The sequence below is a fragment of the Gymnodraco acuticeps genome, unplaced genomic scaffold (genome assembly GCF_902827175.1).
Source record: "Gymnodraco acuticeps unplaced genomic scaffold, fGymAcu1.1, whole genome shotgun sequence".
NCBI classification, from domain to species: Eukaryota; Metazoa; Chordata; class Actinopteri; order Perciformes; family Bathydraconidae; genus Gymnodraco; species Gymnodraco acuticeps.
In genome coordinates this window covers 1431371-1453642 of record NW_022990940.1, presented here as the reverse complement: position 1 = coordinate 1453642, position 22272 = coordinate 1431371, and the positions used below count along the sequence as shown (strand labels likewise).

The 22272-nt window shown below is 40.7% G+C and overlaps 1 protein-coding gene across 1 annotated transcript in view; it reads left to right on the top strand.

Annotated features, from left to right (window-relative positions):
- Positions 1 to 255: 255 nt before the first annotated feature.
- Positions 256 to 22272, top strand: part of LOC117558362 (dipeptidyl aminopeptidase-like protein 6) — a gene marked incomplete in the record, with an annotated part of 66302 nt that continues 44285 nt past the window's right edge. The window contains 1 exon segment of the mRNA XM_034234505.1: positions 256 to 1117. Coding sequence (XP_034090396.1) covers positions 932 to 1117 — 186 coding nt within the window.

Below are 22272 nucleotides of genomic sequence, written 5' to 3'. Positions count from 1 at the left end.
CTGATTTCACTCAATATGTAAGAGCTGAAGCATCTGAGAAACCATGAGCAAAAACCGGAGTATGTGTCATCTTACACCTGCACTATAGGTGTGTGGGCAGCCTGTCCTATTCAAGTACGCCACAGAGAGGCACTCTAGCTTTGTCCTGGGACCAAATACAAACATTTGGTAGGAAATGTTATGAACCCCTTAAAAAAAATCATAAACGTGTACCATTTTTCATCACGGGGTTTCAATGAAGGAGAATCTGGATCAAACTCGCGCAGTGCCGTTGCATGTCTGTGCGTAAAGCAGCACCCGGAGCTGTGTAGTGATTAGTGACAGTACAGTAGCGCGGCTCTCTCTCTGCTGGTCACTTCTCATGCAGAGTGCGTCTGCGGAGAGCACCGCCGGGCTCTCTGCGTCCTTCACACTGTTACTGCGTGAGGTCTGCCAAAAAACACAGCCGAAAGTGTCGAAACATTATCTTTTGCTCTTGTGTTTTGCCGACAATCGACCGGAGTCTGGTTGGAATCGAAAATCTGATCGGAAACTCAGCGCATCCGCCTGATATCTCGCTGTAAGGAGGCATCAGGAAACTGAAGAGGGAAGACAGCGTGTTGTGAATACAGATTAGAGCAACTATTTACACCTTCAACCCACCAGTCTGCCGTGCTCCTGGACAAAGCTAAAAGGACATCGCTGCACACGATTCAGCTTTATACTGGTCTGTCACATCACGTTGTGAGTCACTCACTATTCATACATGCTTTTTTACTAGCTCGGTATCTTCACCCCATCTTTTCTGCTCCATCCCGGAGGTGAAAACTGTCTGCCTGCCATCGGTTCTACTCGAAGCGCACAGAAAACCAATAAAAAAAACGATTCAGGCGAGACCTGTATGCGGCTGTGACATGCTGTAAGTTGTTTTTATCTGGACTGGACCTATAATATGGCTTCGCTGTATCAGAGATTCACCGGGAAGATAAATACGGCCAATTCCTTCCCGCACCCACCTGAGGCCAGTCACCTGCTCGGTGGTCAGGTTGCAGACGAGGAAAACGCGGCGAAGACCCCTCAGCCACTCGGCGATGGAAGACCTTACATCCAGTATCGCAAAAAAAGCTCGGATGAGGATGTAAGACACTTTTACTTTATTAGCCATAACCCTCGTTTATAAGATAATCTCCAGATGTATAGCTAAGATAAGAAACACACACACACTGAGAAAAACATGCATACTGGTTCGCACACATGCACACACACAGGCCACTCACACACATGTTAAGTGATAGGATGAGAGTATCTCTGAAGACATATTTGTTTTACTTTTACAGGGTCAAGAAAGTTTGAAAAGGTTGTTCTTCATGCTGTGGTAGCTTGACTCTTGCTAGAATACGCATGTTCTTCCTGGTTGCTTCAGTTGACTGTATGGCCTGTGAAAGCTGGCCTTTTTTGTAAAACATGAAATTAGGTTAGAACAAAGCCCTCAGATGTACCAGATGACATGAGTGACAGCTTCTGACAGATAAGGATGATGTAACACTCATTGTCTGATGTGATTATCTGCAGTTTTGGTGTGTGTGTGTGTGTGTGTGTGTGTGTGTGTGTGTGTGTGTGTGTGTGTGTGTGTGTGTGTGTGTGTGTGTGGTGTGTGTGTGTGTGTGTGTGTGTGTGTGTGTGTGTGAACGTGTGTGTGTGTGTGAACGTGTGTGTGAACCTTCCTCTGGTATGCCCGTGGTGCTGAAACAGCGAAGACTGTGATTTAGGGATAGCCTCCAACACACATGGATGTAGCCTTTGTTGTCACTCACAGTTTTTCAAAATGATCATGTTAAAGCTTTGAGGTGTTTATGCTGGTCACCATGTTGGCATATTATGCACTCAAGCCAGAAAATCAAAATATAGTGAAAGGGGAAGACGTCACAGGAACCCTGGGCCTCTTGGTTGAGTTGAGATTGTTTAGTGTGAGACCAAACACTTGCTCTTCCACCTGCTACTGCCTGTTATTCAGCTTGTATTTTAGAATATACATTTATCTTTTAGAGCTACTAACAAGCAACAATGAAAAGATCTGTGTCTTAAACATTTATGCTTTGGCTGCCCTTGCTTGTGAGCTATGGTGGCTCTCGCTTAGTTTGGTGGATTGGTCCATGACTTGGTCAATGTTTTTGTAAGAATATGATTTCCATAATAATTGTTAATAAATCTGTCTTTATGTGACTTAAACATGGCATCAAGTGTTTTCATATGAGCCAGCACCTGGCCTATGATTTACAAATGCAGCCTTGAAACCATGAGATGAATGCAGAATGAAAGTAAGGCTTTGTCTTTTGTCCATTGGCAAACAGGATGTTGTCTTTCCAACAGTTTATATTTCACACAAAGAAAATACAGAACAGCAAGTACAATCGAAATCAATCAAACATGAAATGCTTTTTATGACAAGGCTTTATTTTCTCAATGTTTCATCATGATGTTTTTTTCTGAGGCAGATTTTCACTGATTAGGCCTACTTGAACCAAAAAAGAGAAACGGACAAGGACACACAGCTGCTTACGTCTTATAGACTCTGCCTCCATTTAGCCTGATGAAGTGACGTGACAGTTTTTACGATTGCTCAGCATGGACTTTGAAAACAGGGCTTACTTTTACACCACACATATATCTTAGCCTCTATGGCTTCTATTGTTGTCGTAAAAACAGGTAATCACCAGAGCTCTTTGGTGCTTGCATCCTGATTGATGTGATGACAATCAAGCAATTAGCTGTTCCGCCAGGTGGAGCGTGTGATGACTCATTCGTCCATTAGTGAGGCAGTTTAAATGGCAGTTTTTCAGATGTCAAACACTTGTGTCAGATGTCTGTGTCTTGTGTAGAGAACAGTGTGCAGTGTGTTGTAAAAAGTGCCATGTTGAAATGCAAATTGGGTGCAAAGCAGAAAACGTGTTCAGAGTTTTGAAGACTTGAGCTGAGATTTTGCTCTCTGCGTGGCAGCTTCCATCATTGTGCTTTATGTGTTATTTTAATGTGTTAGCAGTTGAACAAAACAAAAGTGTATTAATGTGTTGCTTGTTTGCGGATGATACTAGTTCAAACAGCAAACACAAGTGTACTTGACTCCTTTAATCTTTAAATAGCTGCAAACACTGTGATGTTCTTCTGAATTATTGATGTCTGTCACATCTAGAATCATGTGATAAGGTTGGCAAAAGGCTGTACACTGACACTGCTTTGGCTGTCACAGCAACACCTAGCCTGTGCACAGTGCTTGTCATGTCTTATATTTCTTTTAAGAGCCTCTTTGTTCATTGGAAGAGATCTGCTGAAAAACTGAAAATCGTGATTTTCTCTCGCAATTAAACGTTGAGATTGGATTGTTGAAAGGCTGACCAGGAGCTGTTATTGTGCTGCTGGATTTCCAACATATTTATTAGATTTGGGCCGTTAACCTTGAGGTCACCTTTAGTCCTGATGTCCCCCTGAGTCGTGCTGGAGCATGAAATTGCCTTTAGCCTCAGGAGATGAGGAGACCATTCCAAGAAGTGCTATTTCCAATGCAGTAAAAGTTTAACACGCTTTTGTTTTTTCTATTAGTTTTGCAGAGGGATAGGGTAAAAATGGACTCGGAAATGTAATTAATGTATTTATTACATACAGATATTTACATGCACGGTTTTAAATAACAAAAATAATTCAATAATTAAGACTTTTCTCTTGCTGTTCCTTTGTTGTGTGTTTGAGTGTGTGTTTGTTGTGGGATTGATTAATTGTTGCTGTGCTCTGTGTGCTCATCAGTATTTTTCATTAGAGTTTGAGTCACCAATGGAGACAGTTTCTTCTCGTACCCTTTACTGCAAATGGAAACCTGCAAGTGTCCTCAATTAATGGATTTGGTATGTAAAGGTGAAATATGCTCAGATTTCACTTCCCAACTATCCTGGGACATGTTATGACCTGGCCTGTATTGATAAGTCCTTACAATTTGATTTAAAAAAAATAATTAACCAATGTCCCTCCGACTTATTCAATGGAAGACAAAGATGCTTGAAGTGCATCAAAAATAGTCTATTATCTCAAAGTGAAGCTACCATTTGTGTGTCCTCTTTAGAGTTTGAAGACATGTTACCTGTCAGGTTCTTAACACATTTAAACATTTTACTGATTATAATTAAGGCACATCACGGGTTCCTGCCTTGAGCCTGGTTTCAGAAGACTTGCTGTATTTAAATCACTAAATTCAGCTTGTGTCATAATTCAATTGATAATTTAATATTTAATCATATTTATATGTATAACATCAAAGACATTTATATTTTATCACCAAACAAGATTCTTACTCACAAAACAAGCCTTGCTGCTTGCCTTTTGTGTTTTTCTGACAGCAACTGTGTATTCATGTTTAACTAAAAGCACAAGTCATTAGTGAAAAGCACTTTTCCCACAGGGCTACCTTAATCTGAGACTGGCATGCTGATTAATAAAGCATCAGCATTTTATATTATCCCCAGGCTACATATTTTTGACTAAAAGTGTGACGGAAATGTTTTTTTAAATGACTTTAAATGGTCTGATTCTGCCTGAAATGTACATATGATACTGAGAAAGTGTGATGTTTTCCCCGAGGATGCTGGTGGCAAAATGTTATTTTGAAAAATCAAGGTTACGTAGGCTATATCTCCGGGGATGAACACAAATAGCCGTGAGCTATGAGATTTCTCTAAAGAGATTACTGGAGTGTGTTTTTCATAGTGTAACCATTGAATTTCAGGGTGTATTTTTGGCTGTGTATCGTAGCCTTAATCTTGTAAAGCATCATTATACGACGTGCGTGTCTGCCGTCTATAAATTCATTTTGCTTGAGTTTCACATCGGTGAAATCCTACTGTACTCTCATAATTATGTTATTCTGTTTCAGATAGCAGGAAATTGGAGTTCAAAGGGAGTGAATCATAAATCACCCTGACTGTGGGATTTAACTATAAAATCGAATACGGATACCACTGCCCAGGGCTCACACACACACGCACATGCACATACACCCTGTCCTTATATTCACTTGACTTTGCTGTCTACTTACAGATACTCCAGATCTGAAAAAGGAGGTTTGGCCCAGTTTCCATTTGAAGTTTAGCTCTGTGCTTCCTTTGAGTTACGGAAGCTCGGATAAATCCGCCAGACGGAGCTCATAAAGGGCGACCAGATAAAAGAAGAGAGCACCGAGACGTGATAGGCTGTGTTCATTATCTCTGTGGTCGGGCTAGATGCTGTATATGCTTCAAGTTACCGCTGTCTACTAATGGACGCTACTTTCCAGCTGCTGTTTGTTTCCAGCTGCACTCTTCCAAAATGATGACTACATCCAACACATTTCAGTGCTAGAACAAGATGTAAAGTCATGGCATGTGTGCTTCATTTAAGAAACATCTTTGGGAGAAAAACCTTCTGCTTTGATCAGAGTCAACAGTCGGTGATGGTAACTGAAGGAAGATCGAGAGATGGGGATGTTTCCGATGTTTCATAATATCTGCCTTACCCTTTTTGTTATTGCTTTTTTGGGAAATCTCTACATCTAGAATAGACTCTAAAGGTTTCTGTTGGTGTCAGGCTGTGCATTTGGACTTTTATAACTGGCAGGTCCTGAAAAGGGCTATATTAGACTGCGAGGACCATGCATTCCTAAAGGCATTTAAACGTTTGCCTTCTAAATGTTGTTTTAAGGCACCTGTAATAATCCGCATTTACATTATTGCTTAATTGCATACAACGAATTCCCTTGCACTCTTGTTTATAGTCACTCTGGTATTTTTTTTTGTTGGTATACATTTATATTTTCCAGCTCTAGTTCTGTAATGACTTTTGTAGTGGTGTCAATGATGTTGACTGTTTTACTTTATGGCATTTATGGTAAAGTAATAGTACACTTGTTTGATGAACTGTCAGTTTATAAATAGTGATTTAAGCAGCTTTACGGTCTTGCCTTGCTGAAACTTGATAATAGTATGATCTTAAATAGAAGATGCAATATTGTTTTATTTTTTAGAATCCTTCTCACAAACCATTACAAAGTTAATCGCACAAAGGGGGGGTGAGGACCCTTTAAACTGCATGTGGGGGAAAGGGCACACAAGGCGAACGTGCTGTCAGCGCTGCTCCTCCCATCAGGATTGGCAGCATCCTCAGCAGGAGGACCCCTCGCTCGGCGTTGCCATGGTTGCAAAGGTGGAGAGGGTGAGGCTGTTTGAGCTTTGGGAACACATACACACACACATGCTGCTGCTGCTTGCTGGTGACTCTGACGGCCATCTGGAGATGACGCAGCTCTCCTCTCCTGTCTGTGCTTTGTCCACTATGAAACCATTTATTTGACTCCTAATGAAAATCACCCTTTCCTTTTCCAGGGGTTCGTTTGCTGATGACAGACCTATTCACTATCGACCAGTTTGTTTTTTCCGCTCCTCTGTTCCCAAAGGACATCACAACAGGTCTACCCCCCCCCGAGCACATCACCACTGTGTTGACAAGCCATCGATCATCCTCTGCCGCTCCGCTCCGCCCCTCCCCTCCCCCCACCTCCACAGACCTGTCAACAGTGCGTCAGCAGGCCGCTGCCTCTCTAGTGATGATGCACTGTATTATCACACGAGCTGACAGTGGATATTATTCAGTGTTTAAATACAAAGGAGCCTTATTGCTCCCTGATGAGACGAGGATCTTGTAGAACGGCTGATGCAGAGCTTCAGTCTCCTGTGGTAGATTCAAACGTATCATCCATCGGCTGTCGTTAAGCCTCCATGCAGGCATTTAAAAAAAAGGATTTATTCACATCACGTCCAAAAGCCTCTTCTCTCTTTCTTTGATATATTCATTTTAACTGTAGCTGCGATCTGTGTGGTCAAAAGTTAGCAGATTAAATATTCATGCAGCCAAATAATCTCCTCTTTTTCGTTCTATTTGATCTTCTGCTTCTTGATGTCAGTCATATCCCCGCACAGGGGATTTAGACGTAACTTTATTTTTTAACTTAAGGTGAGTGTGTCACTAAATATAACGGTCTTCTAACTTGCCTAGTTCCCATTTCATTTTGTTCCTGTGTGAGGTGTGTGTGTGTCTCAGTTTTTTTTTAATTAAAGCTTCAGGCTATGTTTTCTATAAGTAGAAAATTAGCTTTTATCATTGTGTGGTTGTTACACAGCAGTGCAGCTTTTTTGGAGGGAGGAAAGAGCAAGCATTATAGATCAAGCGTTGTTTGCCTTTGTTGACATCCCAGAGTTTTTATCATTGTTGTTTAAAATGCCAAGCACGTGCAGGACACCATTTATGATGGCTTTTCCATGCACTGTTTCTGTATTGCCACGAGAGACTGTTGTGTTCCAATCAATGCACCAACTCCACTCTGTACTGTTGACGTCAACATAGACTGCTGTGCCTCAAGCACAGTTAAAGCCTAAAATCCTACTTGAACAAAACAACAAAAACCCAAGTTGCTATGGTTTCCTACACAGCTTTAGTAACTGAAACCAGCCAGCTGCCACTGCTAAAAGCGTCACATTCAGATCCAGGAAGAGGAACAAAATGTCAGCTCTCATTAGGATTGGAAAGGTTACACGGTCACCTTGGGTTTCTGACCTGCAGACACTGACAAAGGTCTTATTTCTGGCAGATAGGGACAATAAATCATCAGGAGCATCTTTCTAATTGCCACATTTAATTCCAGAAAGGGGAAATGTAAAGGTCCCCTATTATACTGTTTTTCATCAATGTATTATAGGTCTCAGATATATACAAAACATTTCTCTGAAGTGTTTGACTGAAATACCAAACAGATCACCCATTGCAGCATCCCATAATCCCCTCTGTTTCAGCCCTGTTTCAAAAGTGCTGATTCTCTGTCTGTTATTACTGTAGATGAAAAATAAGGAGCCACTCCCCACGCCCCTCTGAGAGATATTTGGTTAAAAAGAACATAATGGTGCTCTAGGAGGAGATTCTGGAGATAAGGTGGGCAGGGGTTACCTTGGTTGGTGATTGGCTAATGGTTACACAAGCCAGAAAAAGTTAAATAGAGACATCATAAAGTGGCCAAAATCTGATCAGCTCATTTTCAGACAGGTTTTTATATAAATGGACAAAAAGAGAGCAAATATTTTTTCCTGAAATTTTTAGAATCTTTTTATAAAGAGGGGACAGATGTTTATGTATAAAAGACATGACAAAGTGGATTTTGCATAATAGGTGACCTTTAAATGTAATTATAATGGTTGCAGAGAGTGTGTGGAGAAACCAGAGCGTGTATTTCAGTTGTCATGCCCGTTCCTCCAGCTGCATTGATGTTCTATTGAGTTCAAGTGTCTTTGAGCAAGACCTTGGATCTTCTCTTTGACTGAGTGTCATGTATTCTATTACTTCGCAGCCCTGCCTCATGTTTACAAATGTTCATTTTTTTCCCGAATCAAACGAGAAAATCATCCGGCGTAGATCATTAATAATGAAGACAGAACTTAAAAGCAAGTGAAGGAAATTTCCGTCAGCTAGAATTAGAGCAGCAGAGCGGAGCTGCCATTTCTCCCGAGCCCTCTTGCAGTCGTTCTCTGGGCTGAGACCAGGCAGCAGTAATCCGTTGTGTCACACGGGCAGCTACGCTTATCGACCACACCATGATACAGCAGCGACACACCCCTGAGAGGCCTGCAGACACACACGCAAGCACAAAATGGAACTGGTACAAAAACACATGAAAACAGAGAGAATGGCAAGGAAAAGGCAGAGCTGCAAAGTCACCAGGGTCATACACAGCGTAGTGAAAACTGGAGGGGACAACAGGAAAAGCCACTGTAGCTTTTGTAGTGTAGCAACATTTGTGTCACTATAGGGAGGAAAAGGATAGTGTTTAGATCTCTGTACTGATGCAGTAGCTGAGCTTTCATCATTCTCGGGCCTGAAAAGAAGCTGGAGTCAGAGTTAGATAAGATTTATTTCACTCATGTCTTTCATTTACGTATGAAGCTACAGCCAGGAGCAGTATACATTAGCGTTAGTATCATCTAGCCTCTCTCTGTCTAAAGATGACACAATCTGCCTGCCAGCATCTTTAAAAAGCACTTTAAATGTTATATCTCTTTTGTTTAATTTGTATACATTACAGCAGCCAAGTTCAATCAGTCACAAATAACATAAATAACACATTTAACCTTTAATCATGTTCCCTGGCTCCTACAAAACTAATTTTAACTAAACCTCTATGGAAACCTATATTTTCCCAGATATAGGTTCAGTCTTCATTCACTACATTACTGCCCTGAAGCCAGAAAAAATAATGAAAAATCTGCCATCAATTATTTATTTCCCAGTGTTTTAAAAGACAACATGTCTGCTGTGACATAAGTCCGTTGTTCAGCCCTCTCCTGCTTGGAGCTAAGGCTTCAGATGAATAACACATGAGACCTTTCTGTACATTCAACAACAGGAGAGGACAGTTTTGTCCCTCCAGCCATATATCTGTTTACCTCTGCAGGAAAGCTCAGCATGAAGGTGGCCCGTCAGACGAGTTGTTGCTGCATCTCAGTCTGAGTTGGTTGTGTGGGTGTGCCTGGTTACTTACCTCTTGTGTAGAGGCACATGTAGGTCATAGTCATTGTTGAGCTTCTGTTGGGCCCATTCTGTATCGCGCAGCTTTTCCTACGTCTTCATCTCCAGTCAATATTCCTCTCCTGTTCCTCTAAGCCAGGAGTCAGGAGTCTGAATGAGACCCAGAGCTCTTGGGACGAGAGGGAAAAAGATTGCTTTTCCCTGAGCTGGGAGTTGAGCGCTGACTTCCGTGATGATGTTCATTGTGGAGCTTGCGTGGAGATAATGATTGTTTGGTGTAGCGGAGGTGGAGGGAATGGGGGAGCACTATTGAGTGATTCGATATTCTGGAGCTGGCAGGCTGTCAAATCGAACCCGACTAGAGACAGGAAAACCTAACTGCGATGATTGATGTCCCTCCCCTCACCAGATTGGCTGTTGCATCATGGGAATACAGAGAGTTTATTGCTGAATGTGTTGAGGAAGGCATCTTGCTGTGCTGACTTTATGGCGTTGTGTTGAGACAAACGTATACACCTCATCAGCACAGGGAAAACTCTGACTGTCTCTTAGCTGAATATCCATCGTGTTATATTGTTGTAGACCGAATGTTGGCATCATATCCATGTGGAAATCAATTTTTCTTTACATTTCATTTTGAATATTTAGTCTTTTTTTCAGCTTCAAAAGGCATATTTTAAGGTAAAGAGATTGTTGTTTTAAAAGTGCATTGCTTTTTTTTGTCCAATGGGGGGCAGCATATAAGCTGTAAAATTGATATGCTGATCATGTTTGTGAACAGGCACATATTTAGTCATCAAATAGACATGGAACAACATAAGATTGTTTGGGGTTATGTTTCTGGCAACCTGGAAAAGTTAATTGATGACTCTATTTAAACTCTATCGTTGTTTTCTACTGTGCCAACTCCTAAGGCAACATCTGGTTCTTTAGTCCTGTGCAGGGCTAGTAGAGTAGAGTGGGCTTTAGAGCTGTGGCTGGAAACGGTTCTGATGAGAGTTGTAAATGAGCACAGTTAGCTTGTAGGCTTAAAAACCAAAACGGTATGTTGAAAGATGCTGAAACACTCCACAAAGCTTCGGGGAACTGCAGAGGAATGTGACAGAGCTGTCGACAAGTGACATCTTTCACATGATCAGACATAGACGTCTGTACGCTGGCTTTGCTGTGGTCTTCCTATGGAGAGAGTGGTGCCCAAGATGCTACCAATGAAATACCTGCTCTATGTGATGGAGACCCTTTTTGAGGATGTTTACCAGTGGCCCTATCTCCCGGTGAGCTAAGAACACATGTTTCTATGTGTGCCAAATAAGCTCAACATGAACAGAATCCATTAGCAGGCACATTCAACATTGTGCAAAGCCTTGGGGGTGATAAGATAAGATAAGATAAGATGGACCAGAGTGGTTATTGATGGGTAACAGGGTTAACCCTTGGTTGTGCAGCATGATGGCTACATGCACAAAGGACTGTCCTATAGTGCTGTGTCGAGTGAGTCTGAGGCTGTGATCTTACAGGTATTAGCTTCACTGGTTCTTTGTCCCTTTAACCTCCCATGTATTCATGGAGTTCAGTCCTGCATCGCCTGTAGCTGTATGAGAAATGCTTTTATCAATTCAGAAGATGATGTTGTGGATAATTTGCCCCTGGGAGAAAAGTAGAGGGGAGACGGGATAAACAACCCTGGGTAAAAAGCGCCATAAAGTGGCTCAGCTCTGTGTGGTGTGTAATGCTGATCTGTGCTGAATGGCAAGTTGCAGCTAATGGCTCAGGTAAGTGCTTCAGTGCTGATTGTTGTGAAGAGACCGGGAGCTTTAGCTACATCCCCACCCTCGCTCCCCCACTCTGGGGATGTGTTTCAGAGTTTGATGCGGACGTCAAAGGCTGTCGGACATCGTGTTCTGCCTGATTCTCACTCAGGCCTCTGACTTGACCTCCTCTGGTGGGACGGGGGCGCAGTCGAGTTCTTCTTGGCCTTCCGGGCTCTTTTTTTGATGACTTGTCTTTACAGAAGGGTGCTATATAAATAAAGTTTGACTTTGATCTGATTCTAGCTCCTGAAATGTGAATATGTTCTGGTTACTTTACTTCTAAATGATTAAATTATATGAATAATATCTTTGAGTCGTGGACAAAACAAGACATTTGAGGACACCATATTGGGTTTTGGCAAACACTGATTTACATTTGTCCCCATTTTCTGACATTTTACAAACCAAACATCAAATCAATTTAATAAAAAAAGATATATATCAGGTTAATTGACAATGAAAATAACTGATAATTGCAGGCCATTAATGCAGGGCAGCGTTTTAGCTTTAAAGGTCCATGCCAACACACACACACAAACACACACACATACCACACACACCCACGTGGGCACTTCAACCTTAATGTGTAACTTAGGGCCGGGATGCTGACTATGGAATTATTGTCTCACTGAGAGCTGAGGTGTGTCTCGTTTATGATCCAGTCATTATTCACTTCTCTCTCTGCATCTACATCACTCCTCCTTCGCCCTTTCCACATGCAGCCATTCCGTCAAAATGAAATCTCGCAAGTTGTCCCGGGTGGAGAGACTGTGGAGGGTGAGTGTGTTAAATCTTCTCAGGTACACGTGTAACCCGTGCTTGCTGTGTTTGCTATGAATAGCATTTTAGAGGCTGTCTTCATTCTAATTATGTTTTTAATCAATCTGTTGTTGAGCACTTGAAGGGCATTTTCAAAAGTAATTAGCTGCTTCTATGCATGAGGAAAATGTCAGAGCTATTAATTTATTTCTTTAGCTTTCAAACAGTCTGATGATATAATGAGCACTTCAGATGACAGCGGTGTTGTAAGTTGTTGTTGGTTTTGTTAGCTGCAAAACAAAGACATTATCTCTAAAAACGTTGTTTTTCAGTTGGTAGTTCAGTAGTCAGCTGGTAAATATAAACACCAGGCTCTCTGGGGACAAGCTGAAGGGCAGCTTGGCGTTATAAACATATATTTAATGGTAACACATTGCAGTTCCTACTGTTGTTATTTCAGTTTTTTCAGAATGTCTTACTCTACTGCAGTAAAATGTAAAAACTAAAATCATGCAGACACAAAGTATCCAGCATAGAAATGTCTTAATGCACTTTCCCTAAAGGCATTAATTGTGGTTAAGCAAAGGCTTCACTGTACAGCACAGAGTGCTTCCCCAGACCTTTCAGGCATTATCAGCATTTTTCACTGAGATAAATATTTATTATTCATCCAAGTCAACAGAGTTGGACCTCGACAGCTCAAACCTCTAGTTAGTATAAAGCAACTGACCATTGGGAGACGTAGCATTATTAGACTTTTATGTTTCTAAAATAGTTTTGAATCTTAAAGCATCAGGTTATTTAAACTCGTGGCAAGCTTTTTCTTAGTTCAATTGCAACTGTATCATAGGGCGTCTGTGGCTCAGTGGATAGAGTGCTCGACTTGGAATCAGAGGGTAGTAAGTTCGAGTCTCACTGCAGTCAGCATGTCGTTGTGTCCCTGGGCAAGACACTTCACCCCAAATTGCTCCTGTGTGGGTTGTCCACAGTACTGTAAGTCACTTTGGATAAAAGCGTCTAACAAATGACATGTAATGTATCTAATTTCTGTAAACACCTGAAGAAATTGGTTAGGGTTAGATTCTTTTAACAAAATGGTTGAATGTTTTGTCCTTGTTTTGTGTAAATGTGGGATGTCCTTGTTGCCGAGGGATTTAGGAAACTATCACTCAAACACAACATTCTACTTTGTGTCTTTCTAGCGACCTTTATGGCAACAGCCATTTCTCTGTACTTGTCTACTCTCAAACTATAAAAGGATTCCAGGTGACAGGGGGTAAGCAAATTGTTATTTTGTGACGTATTCCTTTTACATTACATTACATGTTAGACGCTTTTATCCAAAACGACTTACATACATTCAGTACTGTGGCCAAACCTCACAGGAGCAATTTTGGGTGAAGTGTCTTGCCCAGGGACACAACGACATGCTGACTGCAGTGGGACTCGAACTTGCTATCCCCTGATTCGAAGTACATCACACCACCCACTGAGCCACATCCTCCGTACCTTTCTGGCAACAGCCATTTCTCTGTACTTGTCTACTCTCCTTTAAATACTTTTTATAACTTTACCCAACCTACTGCTGTTAAACTCTGACTTTAATAAAAATGGTCAATTGTTTAACAAAGATTTTTGCAATGCAGCTGTGCATGTGTGACAGATTCAGCAATACTATATATTTAAGGAAGATATTATTCATATATATTTTTTTTTTGGTTACCACTTTAGAGCTCAGCAGGGCAATATGTTTCTCTTGATGCTATCAGCGTCACGCAGGGAGCGGAAGGCAACAATGAGACACTGTCTGGCTTTATAAGACTCAGGCTACAGCTTAGCGGCGGATACTGATCTGGGTATCCTGGGATTTGTCCTTGATGCCTGAAATATGCATTCATTTTAACATGATGCAAGTTTGACACAAGTGTTTTAAAACGTCATCCAAATCCGCTGAGGCTGAGCTCTGGCAGTGAGCTGACGGTGAACAAGCTGTCACAATATTTTTATATTTGCTGTGCTCCAAGGACACTGCTGATAAAACTCCTTCTACTACTACTCATGCAACTACTACTACTACAAATAAAATGTAAAATCATGAGTGATCCTATCACTTTCAAATGTACTGACTTTTCCTAGTGTTACCATGAGACATAGACATGGTAGGTTTTAAATCAAATGTATACTATTAATACAAATTGGATGGATAATAATAAAGCTTTTTACACATACTCATGCCCTTCAGAATGAATTGACTTAATTAGTCTAGACCAGTGCTTCTCAAAGTATGGTCCGCGGACCACTGTTGGTCCGTGAGTATATTGGTAAAATTTCACATTTGAAATAAATAAATAAATGTAAGTTTTCCGCACTCTCGCGGGAATATCTCCGCAATGGAGCGAGCTTAAGTTTCACTTTCGATTGCATGATATAGCCCAGATAAACACCTTCATCACACATGTAGCCACTTGTTTGTACCATTTTCAGGCGATTTGTAAAAAACGATGTGTTTTTGGATATTTGTGGAGTTAGGTCAGGGGTCGGCGGCCCGCGGGCCGCATGCGGCCCTTTAAGCCCTCTGCTCTGGCTCCATTGAGTTTAGACAAAAATAAGAAGGAAATACAATAAAAGTATTTGTAGGACTATTTATATTTTGTGGCATGGTTGAAAATGTTTCGTATCTTGTATTTTGAGGTGATACTGTGACACATAAATAAAAAACGGTTTTAATTAGGTCAACTAAAATATGCGTCACATCCTGCTACGGTCCCGCGCGAGCGCCTTTTCTTGGAGGCGAATAACCTGATCCCCGGCTCGATGAGCGAACTATGGATAAATCAAAGAAAAGTACTGGAGGAACACAGGGTTTAATTTTGTGTGGACAGAGTTATATGTTTGATATGTAGAGAGAAGTTGTCAACGGTGGTGCAGCCTTTGTATCGAGGAACAACACGGGAGAGGAAGACAGCTGACGATCTTCAGTCATAATTCAATGGGGTATGTAATTTATTTCAGAAAACACTTTTTGTTATATTCCATGGAATGCTCTTAACGTCCCGATAGCAATGAATATATTAAATGCTTTGACAATAAATACTGTTACGTCCCCAGCTCGCTTAAGGTAAAAGGGAAGCAACACGAAACCAGGTGTTCTTGGTAAGAGGTTGATTTTAATAATAAACTCAAAATAAAGATGATATAACAAAACTTCAGGCTCTTAAAACCAGCTGTCTGTTCAAAATAACGCTACACAAAACGAAGGCCACAGATTATCACAGTCATGGGCACTTACGGCTAAAATAGTGAGGCGCCTCGCACAAGTTCGACGCCGTCACAAATCACAGAATACACACATCCTAACTAACCACTATATCAGAACTAGCACAGAGCTACACAGAACATAAGGAGAGCACCGAGAGACGTCTGACACAGATTCAGACCTCCCCCGTCTAACTGAGATGCACACACTCTTGTAAGAGTCCCCGGAAGGTGTGGGCAGGGATTGGTGAGTCGGGCCCGACCTGCTCCAATCCAGATCTTCGGTCACGCCTACCGGAGGAGGGACAGGAAACTGGCATCCAATGGCGTCCGGGCAACGGCGTATCTCATATACATATTACATACACAGCTGAAAACAATCCTAGACAGGTTAACGAGCAGACAGCAGCAGCAGCCGTGACAATACATACAAAAAGTAATCTCTGGAAGCCGTAGCGCTGTAAAAAGCTCAACCAATCATCTGAGCCGGCTAAAATAACTGGATGGCCTACCTGCCTGTCAGCCTTCCATCTGTGCACAGATTTATCTCGTGCTCTCATTGGTCATGTGCGCGTTTGTGTGTGTTGGAGGAGGGACTCTGTAAGGAAGTCTGAAGGAAGAGGCATATTTTTTCCGGTTGTGTACTTTCAAATTCTAGCGCACTCGAGCTGGTTTCTCCATTCTTACCTACCCTACCTTTAACTCTTTTTAGGGTGCAGCTATAGCCTATGTTTTATTTATTTCAAAGTGGGCCCATTTTAATTATATTTGTTTTTCCTTCAAATGTGCAGAGGACTCCCCAAGTGCTGTGTTTAATTTATTTTAAAGTAGGCCTGTGTATTATTTTGAATTCTCCAACTAAGAGTTCTTTGTTTCTTATTAGAGGTTAACAGTTGTATATCATGTAATAAATAGCCTAATAAATGCAAAACTATGAAATATGTTTTGCGGCTCCAGACAAAAAAATGTTTTGGAAAAAGGAGCAAAATGGCTCTTTTGGTCAAAAAGGTTGCAGACCCCTGAGTTATGTGGTCCGCGAGTGTTTTTTTATTGGTTAAGTGGTCCTTGGTATGAAAAAGTTTGAGAAACACTGGTCTAGACTAACATTAAATATGTGCAATACTTAGTTCTATGAAAAAAAACTGCAAAAGTAATAATAACATTCCCCTCAGCTGTACTATGTGTTATGTGCTAATTAGCCAATGTTAGCATGCTGACAGACTACACTGAGATAATTAACATAATAAACAGTATTCATGCTAAATATCTCATCATGGCAATAGAGTCGTATTCTTGCTATAGCAAATGATCAAGTTTAAGGGTTGTTCCCTCAAATTAAGAAATACATTTGTCACCTATACTGCCAGTGCTTTGTGGCTATGATGGTAGTTTGTTTTATTTGTCCAAGCTTTGAGATATCTGTCTCTGATCTTTGCATTCATCCAAAGACAAAACAAATTATAAATCAACTGCATCTTGTTTTTTTCAAAGCTGTGAGCAATTTTTTGTATTCTACCTGAAAAGAACTGGGATGGTGGCAGACATCTCAGAGAAAACCATTTTAAAACCCGGGGGAAAAAAAGACCTTAAGGTCATTGAGGTTAACTGAGAGTGATTAAGTTTAAATAACACTAGAATAACTTTGCTTCTTTCGGTGGGCAGCGTGGATATCTTTATCTCTGATACCTCATTCACACCAACGCAACTCCGGTTCAAGCTCCGTACTTTTCAGGTTCAGAACCAGTTCTTCGGTTTAGCTCTGGCTCTTTTCACACCGCCCAGAGTCCGACTGGTAATGCGTCGTTGCGTCATCGTTTACGTCATGACGTAACCGTTTGCGTGCCTGCTTCATAAAACCAAACCGTGTGGATGAAATCAGTTGCATTCATTTCTTATGGCTCTATCTGCAGCTTTTCCGGAGTCATTTCTGTGGTTTAGTTATATTTTTATAAAAAAGTGTACTCGTGTCAATAAAGGTTTTTTTTAAAACACAACTGCTTCCGAGGTCGGTCTTATTTCTTAAGGTGGACTGAACCATAAGTGACGTTGTATCTTTAATTTAAATGAAATGTAACATTCACCCAGGTATGTAACAGCTGTTCTCAAATGAACACGTGAAGTAAAGTTTAATATTTATAGTTTTATAGATTTATAATGAGTTATAATGAGAGGTGATCAACGTGAATGCTCAGGTTCCACCTTAACACGCAGACACGTTGCTTCACCATGAGCAGAAACCTTTATATATATAGTCTATGGCAAAAACACTGAAACTCTTGTTAAGTTTCTCCATCGTTGTACTAACTGGATAAAACGCGGGCTTTTTGTTGTTGTTCAGGAGTTGATCTGTCTCTGCCCCTGCCCCCGCCTCGACGTAAGCGTGACGTATGTGGTGCTTTTGCTCTGGCCGGACAATTTTTTGGTGCTTGAAACGAACCGGATTCTTGAGCTAATAGGCTGCTGCGGTGTGAAGAGGAAAACCCGGTGCTTTTCAAGCTCCAGCTCCGAACCGGCCCTGAAACACCGTTGGTGTGAATGAGGTATCAGAGTGCTAGAGAAATACAGGTCTGTGCCCACGTGTGCATAGTCTGTAAAATGCTTCATTAAGGTCCTAAGTACTGATAGAGAGAATAATAAAACAAAAGTAGATTGGATTTCTTATTGTCTTTTGAGGGTAGGGTGGGGGGGGGGGGGGGGGGGGGGTCCTTTGATACTCGGGATGATGAAAACCTTTTCATACCTGCAGTGAATGGGTAGGGATGAAATACAATTCATTCAGACGCTTCTAATTTGCCTTTAATCACTCCTCTCTGTACCTCTATTGCGCCATTCCTAAGAAGAATAGAGCAGCACTGGTTTATTAATTATCTTAAACTCGTCTGTAATTCATTATCACTTCCTTTGGGCCCACTGAATCACTGTTTTTACTCCTGTGTCTTTTGTTTATTTGATGATTTGTAACTCCCCCCTCTGAATGTACAGCACACACTGCTGCTAATTCTTTGTTTATTGCTATTGTTTGTGATTCATGTCCAACTCATTTCCATAACAACTTGCCAAAATGCAGTGTTCATTCTAAACTTTGTTCTCCTTTTACGTTTTACGACCCTCTTGCAAGCCATTGATGAGCACACATAAAGTTCATGAGGCTCGTAAGTCTGTTTAATGAGAACTAGATCAGCAGATGGGTTAATGCTCTGTAAATGGATGCTGACTCACCCTCCTCATCTCCTTTGGTACGTATATATGCCGATGTGCCATGCTTAATGACCAGCTTTACTGTTTTCTTGTTGACATTCTTTTCTCAGTGTTAGTTTTTTTATCCGAGACATATCCCCTCTGAAGAGATGCACTCAATTTATGTTGGCTTCATTTATTTTGAACACAAGTACATTAAGCTTCGATTAGCTGTTTTCTTCGAAATACACTTTTATTGGAACTGGTTATTTTAGTCATGTGGCTTCGCATTTTGACGAATAACTGAATGAACTCTTTGTTGGTAGAAAGTGAGTTGCTTGTAGATCTTTTCTGTCTTGTACTGTACCGTATAAATAGATTGTCAAATGTAACAGAAGATTGTGTGAGTATTACAAATCATTATAATATGTGTGGTCTTAATAGAAGTTTACAAGATAAAGAAGGTATTTATTGGATAATGAGAAAGATTTGAGTGATTCATAAAAACGTATACATTTAAAAATAATAAACACATCTATTCAAATCTAATTTAGATAAGCTTGTGGAGGCCAGTTTTTCTGTCTTCTAAGTTTATAAACTGTATTATCTTGGAAATACTGCAAAATGTTATTGAGGTTTTGGACGCAGCTGTTTTGAGCGGGGGTTATAGTGTTTTCATGGGAACATGGGAGTTTGGACGTATAAATGGATTTTCTGAGATCTACTGCCGAGGCCAAACTGAGAGCCTCCATTATTAGCAACCTTGGCACGGTAATTCTGTTCCCCTCACATGTAATTTCCGCTTTCCCCTGGAAGAGTACCCATTTCGTTCCCCAAGGCTGCCATTTCTCACAGACAACGATCTGTATGGATCTTTTATTTCTGTTTGAGTTTGGAGGCGGTTACAGAGATACCTTTTCCGCTCTGCTCGGAGGCGTGTTGTGCAGTCGCGATAATCCTTTTCCTCAGGGGGTTAGTGGGATGTGATTGTTAAGGGTTTACAGTAGTGACGTTTTTAGGATATCTGCATTCAACATACATTTTATGGAGCACACAGTAGAAAGGTAGACTGTTGAGTATACAGTAATTCAGAGAAGGCAACATAAAACTGCCACAATGCAAAGTGAATAATGAAACTGGAAAAAAACTAAACCATAAATAATCAGGAAACATATGCCGTGTCTTGTTCTTTTTACAATTATGCTGGTTGAATAATAAATTATATTTTGCACAAAGGCTCCTGAATGTATGTAAGTCGCTTTGGATAAAAGCGTCTAACAAGTGAAATGTAATGTAATGTATTACAGCACAACCATCAGAGGTAACATTCCTGTTGTCTGTTGCCTCTAAGCGTAACGGGGTTAAGATGAATAGTAACAAAGAAAGGCTGACTAAAAAAAGATTTTATAATAGGAAAAAATGTAATTAACAAATATATAAACTAGAAAGATATTCAGAATCAGATAAGCCTTTAAACAGTCTCACAACAGCATGATATAGATAAAACGCAGATACAAAGGAAAAAGAAAATACTTGCATATTAAATAAAAAGAATAGGCACACTATATGAGAGTACAGACCTCCAACAAGGCCAAATTCCCTAACTAACAATCTTAATGAAAATGTAAAAAATGTGTGTATCCGCCTCAAGATTTGAAAATGTATTTGGTTCATTCTTGGCCAATGTTTCACGCTTACATCAAGTTTCAAGCAAATCTGCTCAGTATTATCCATAATCCTACTGACAAATGGAAATAGGGAAACGAAAAGTAACCCTCTGTTTGAGATAACATAGAGGAAAAAGCATCTTGGGGCAAAGATAACGATGATCATGAAAGTGGACTTTTAAAAGGCCATTACCAAACATTTGGCACTGCTCCACACATGTCCTGAGGGAGCTGCAGGACTCGTTTCAACACCACTGCTGTGGACAGCTCAACTGACACATAAACACAGAAATAATGTACATTCAAAAAATCCAATGTCAGATAAAAGAGCATGTGTTATCTGTCTGTTCTGCATAAATAGTCTAACAAATAAGGTAAAAAGTCTGTCTCCCCTCACAATGCTTCCAACTCAATCAGTGACAGATTGAACACACCTCGCTGTCAGACAATGCAGACGCCTGGCAATTAGCCGCACGACAATTCGAACAAAGAGAGGTGAGAGGAAACAAGAGCACATTAACAAGATAAACACTGCATTAAACAAAAAGCAAACATCGGGGGCTCCAACCAAGCTCTGATAAACGAGAGAACAAACCCGAACACAGTCAGGGGGACGACAATTGATCATTACAACACATTGCACGCAGTTTTCAACAACAAGAAACAAATAACAGACAATCAGGCTTAATTGGAGAAGTAAAATAAATGTGAGGTCAGAGGGAGCCAGCAGAGGCTTTGTTGTGCTTTAAACCACATCTTTATCAACCAATTGATATGCTCATATATATTCAGCCCTAGCAGTTAGTGTTTTTTATGTTGCCTGAGACAGCATCTCTAGGCAGCCCTGTCAAGTAAATCTAAAGCCCTTAAACAACCACTTTGCACCAAGCCATACATGTTTTAAAGTTATTGACAGCTTCTCTTTTCCCCCCTGATTTCTGTCAGGGACTAACAAACAGCCATTTATTTATCTGTCAATAAACAATGTGGAAGTATTCAACTGCGTGCTAGCTCCCCCCAGTGATCACTAGCTGTCTGACATCTTCATTTTGGCAAAGAAAATAAATAAATATTCAACACATTTCTCTGTTCCTTTCTACTCCTGTGTATATTTGATTATAAAAACAAAATTAGAGCTTATTATGAGGACATTAATTTGCAGATACGTGGGGGCCATGCCGTTATTAAAGAGGCGAATCATGTCACTTGAGTAACGGCAGGAAATGCTTTTATGACAAACATTTTGCATTGGCCTATAGAGAATATAAAAATGTAAATCCCAGACCAACTCTGCCTTCGATCGGCCATTAGTCTGTCAGTTCAGAGTGAAAATAAAGAAAGTGAGGGAGAAATGGGGACGGTTAACAAAAGCCAGTTCAGTTTTGTTTGATGACCGATCATTATCAACCGCGCTCTGCCAAAAGCAGAGCAGAAAGCCTCACACAGCCGCAGCCACTTAAATCCAACAATGCCAGGCAGCATGCCATTATGCACCATGTCTTCTTGCATAAATGCATCCCTGTGGGTTTTTTCCATCGAACAGACAAGCTTTATTGCTGCGAGATGAATATAATATCGTCAATGAAGGTATCTTGTTGCAAAGCTAATCATTTTTACATTTAGTCTTAGCTGGGTGCTATTGTTTTGTCTTTCTCAGCAACCCATATTTAATGTTGTCAGTCAGCATATTCAATTTGACCTTTTCACTTTCTATGTTATACTTGGCCAGTGAATCTCATTAGAGCTACAACTGAGGACACTGATGTCATTTCCTCTGCATTTTCTCCAGGAAATGTGGGTTTTTGTAGCAGAGGACAACTACTTAATACGTTTATGCCATTGTTTTTGCAAAAATATTGCAGGAAGTAAACAAACAGTTGGGAGTAGCAGAGTGATCTGTTAGAAGAAGAGCTGGAGGGGACACGCTGCACATCTACAACTCCTCAGCAAGGTCACAAACTTAACCGCTCTGACACCAGATCCAGGTTGCAATTATTTTTGATTGACTTCTTTTAAAACAAGTTGCACATTTGTTG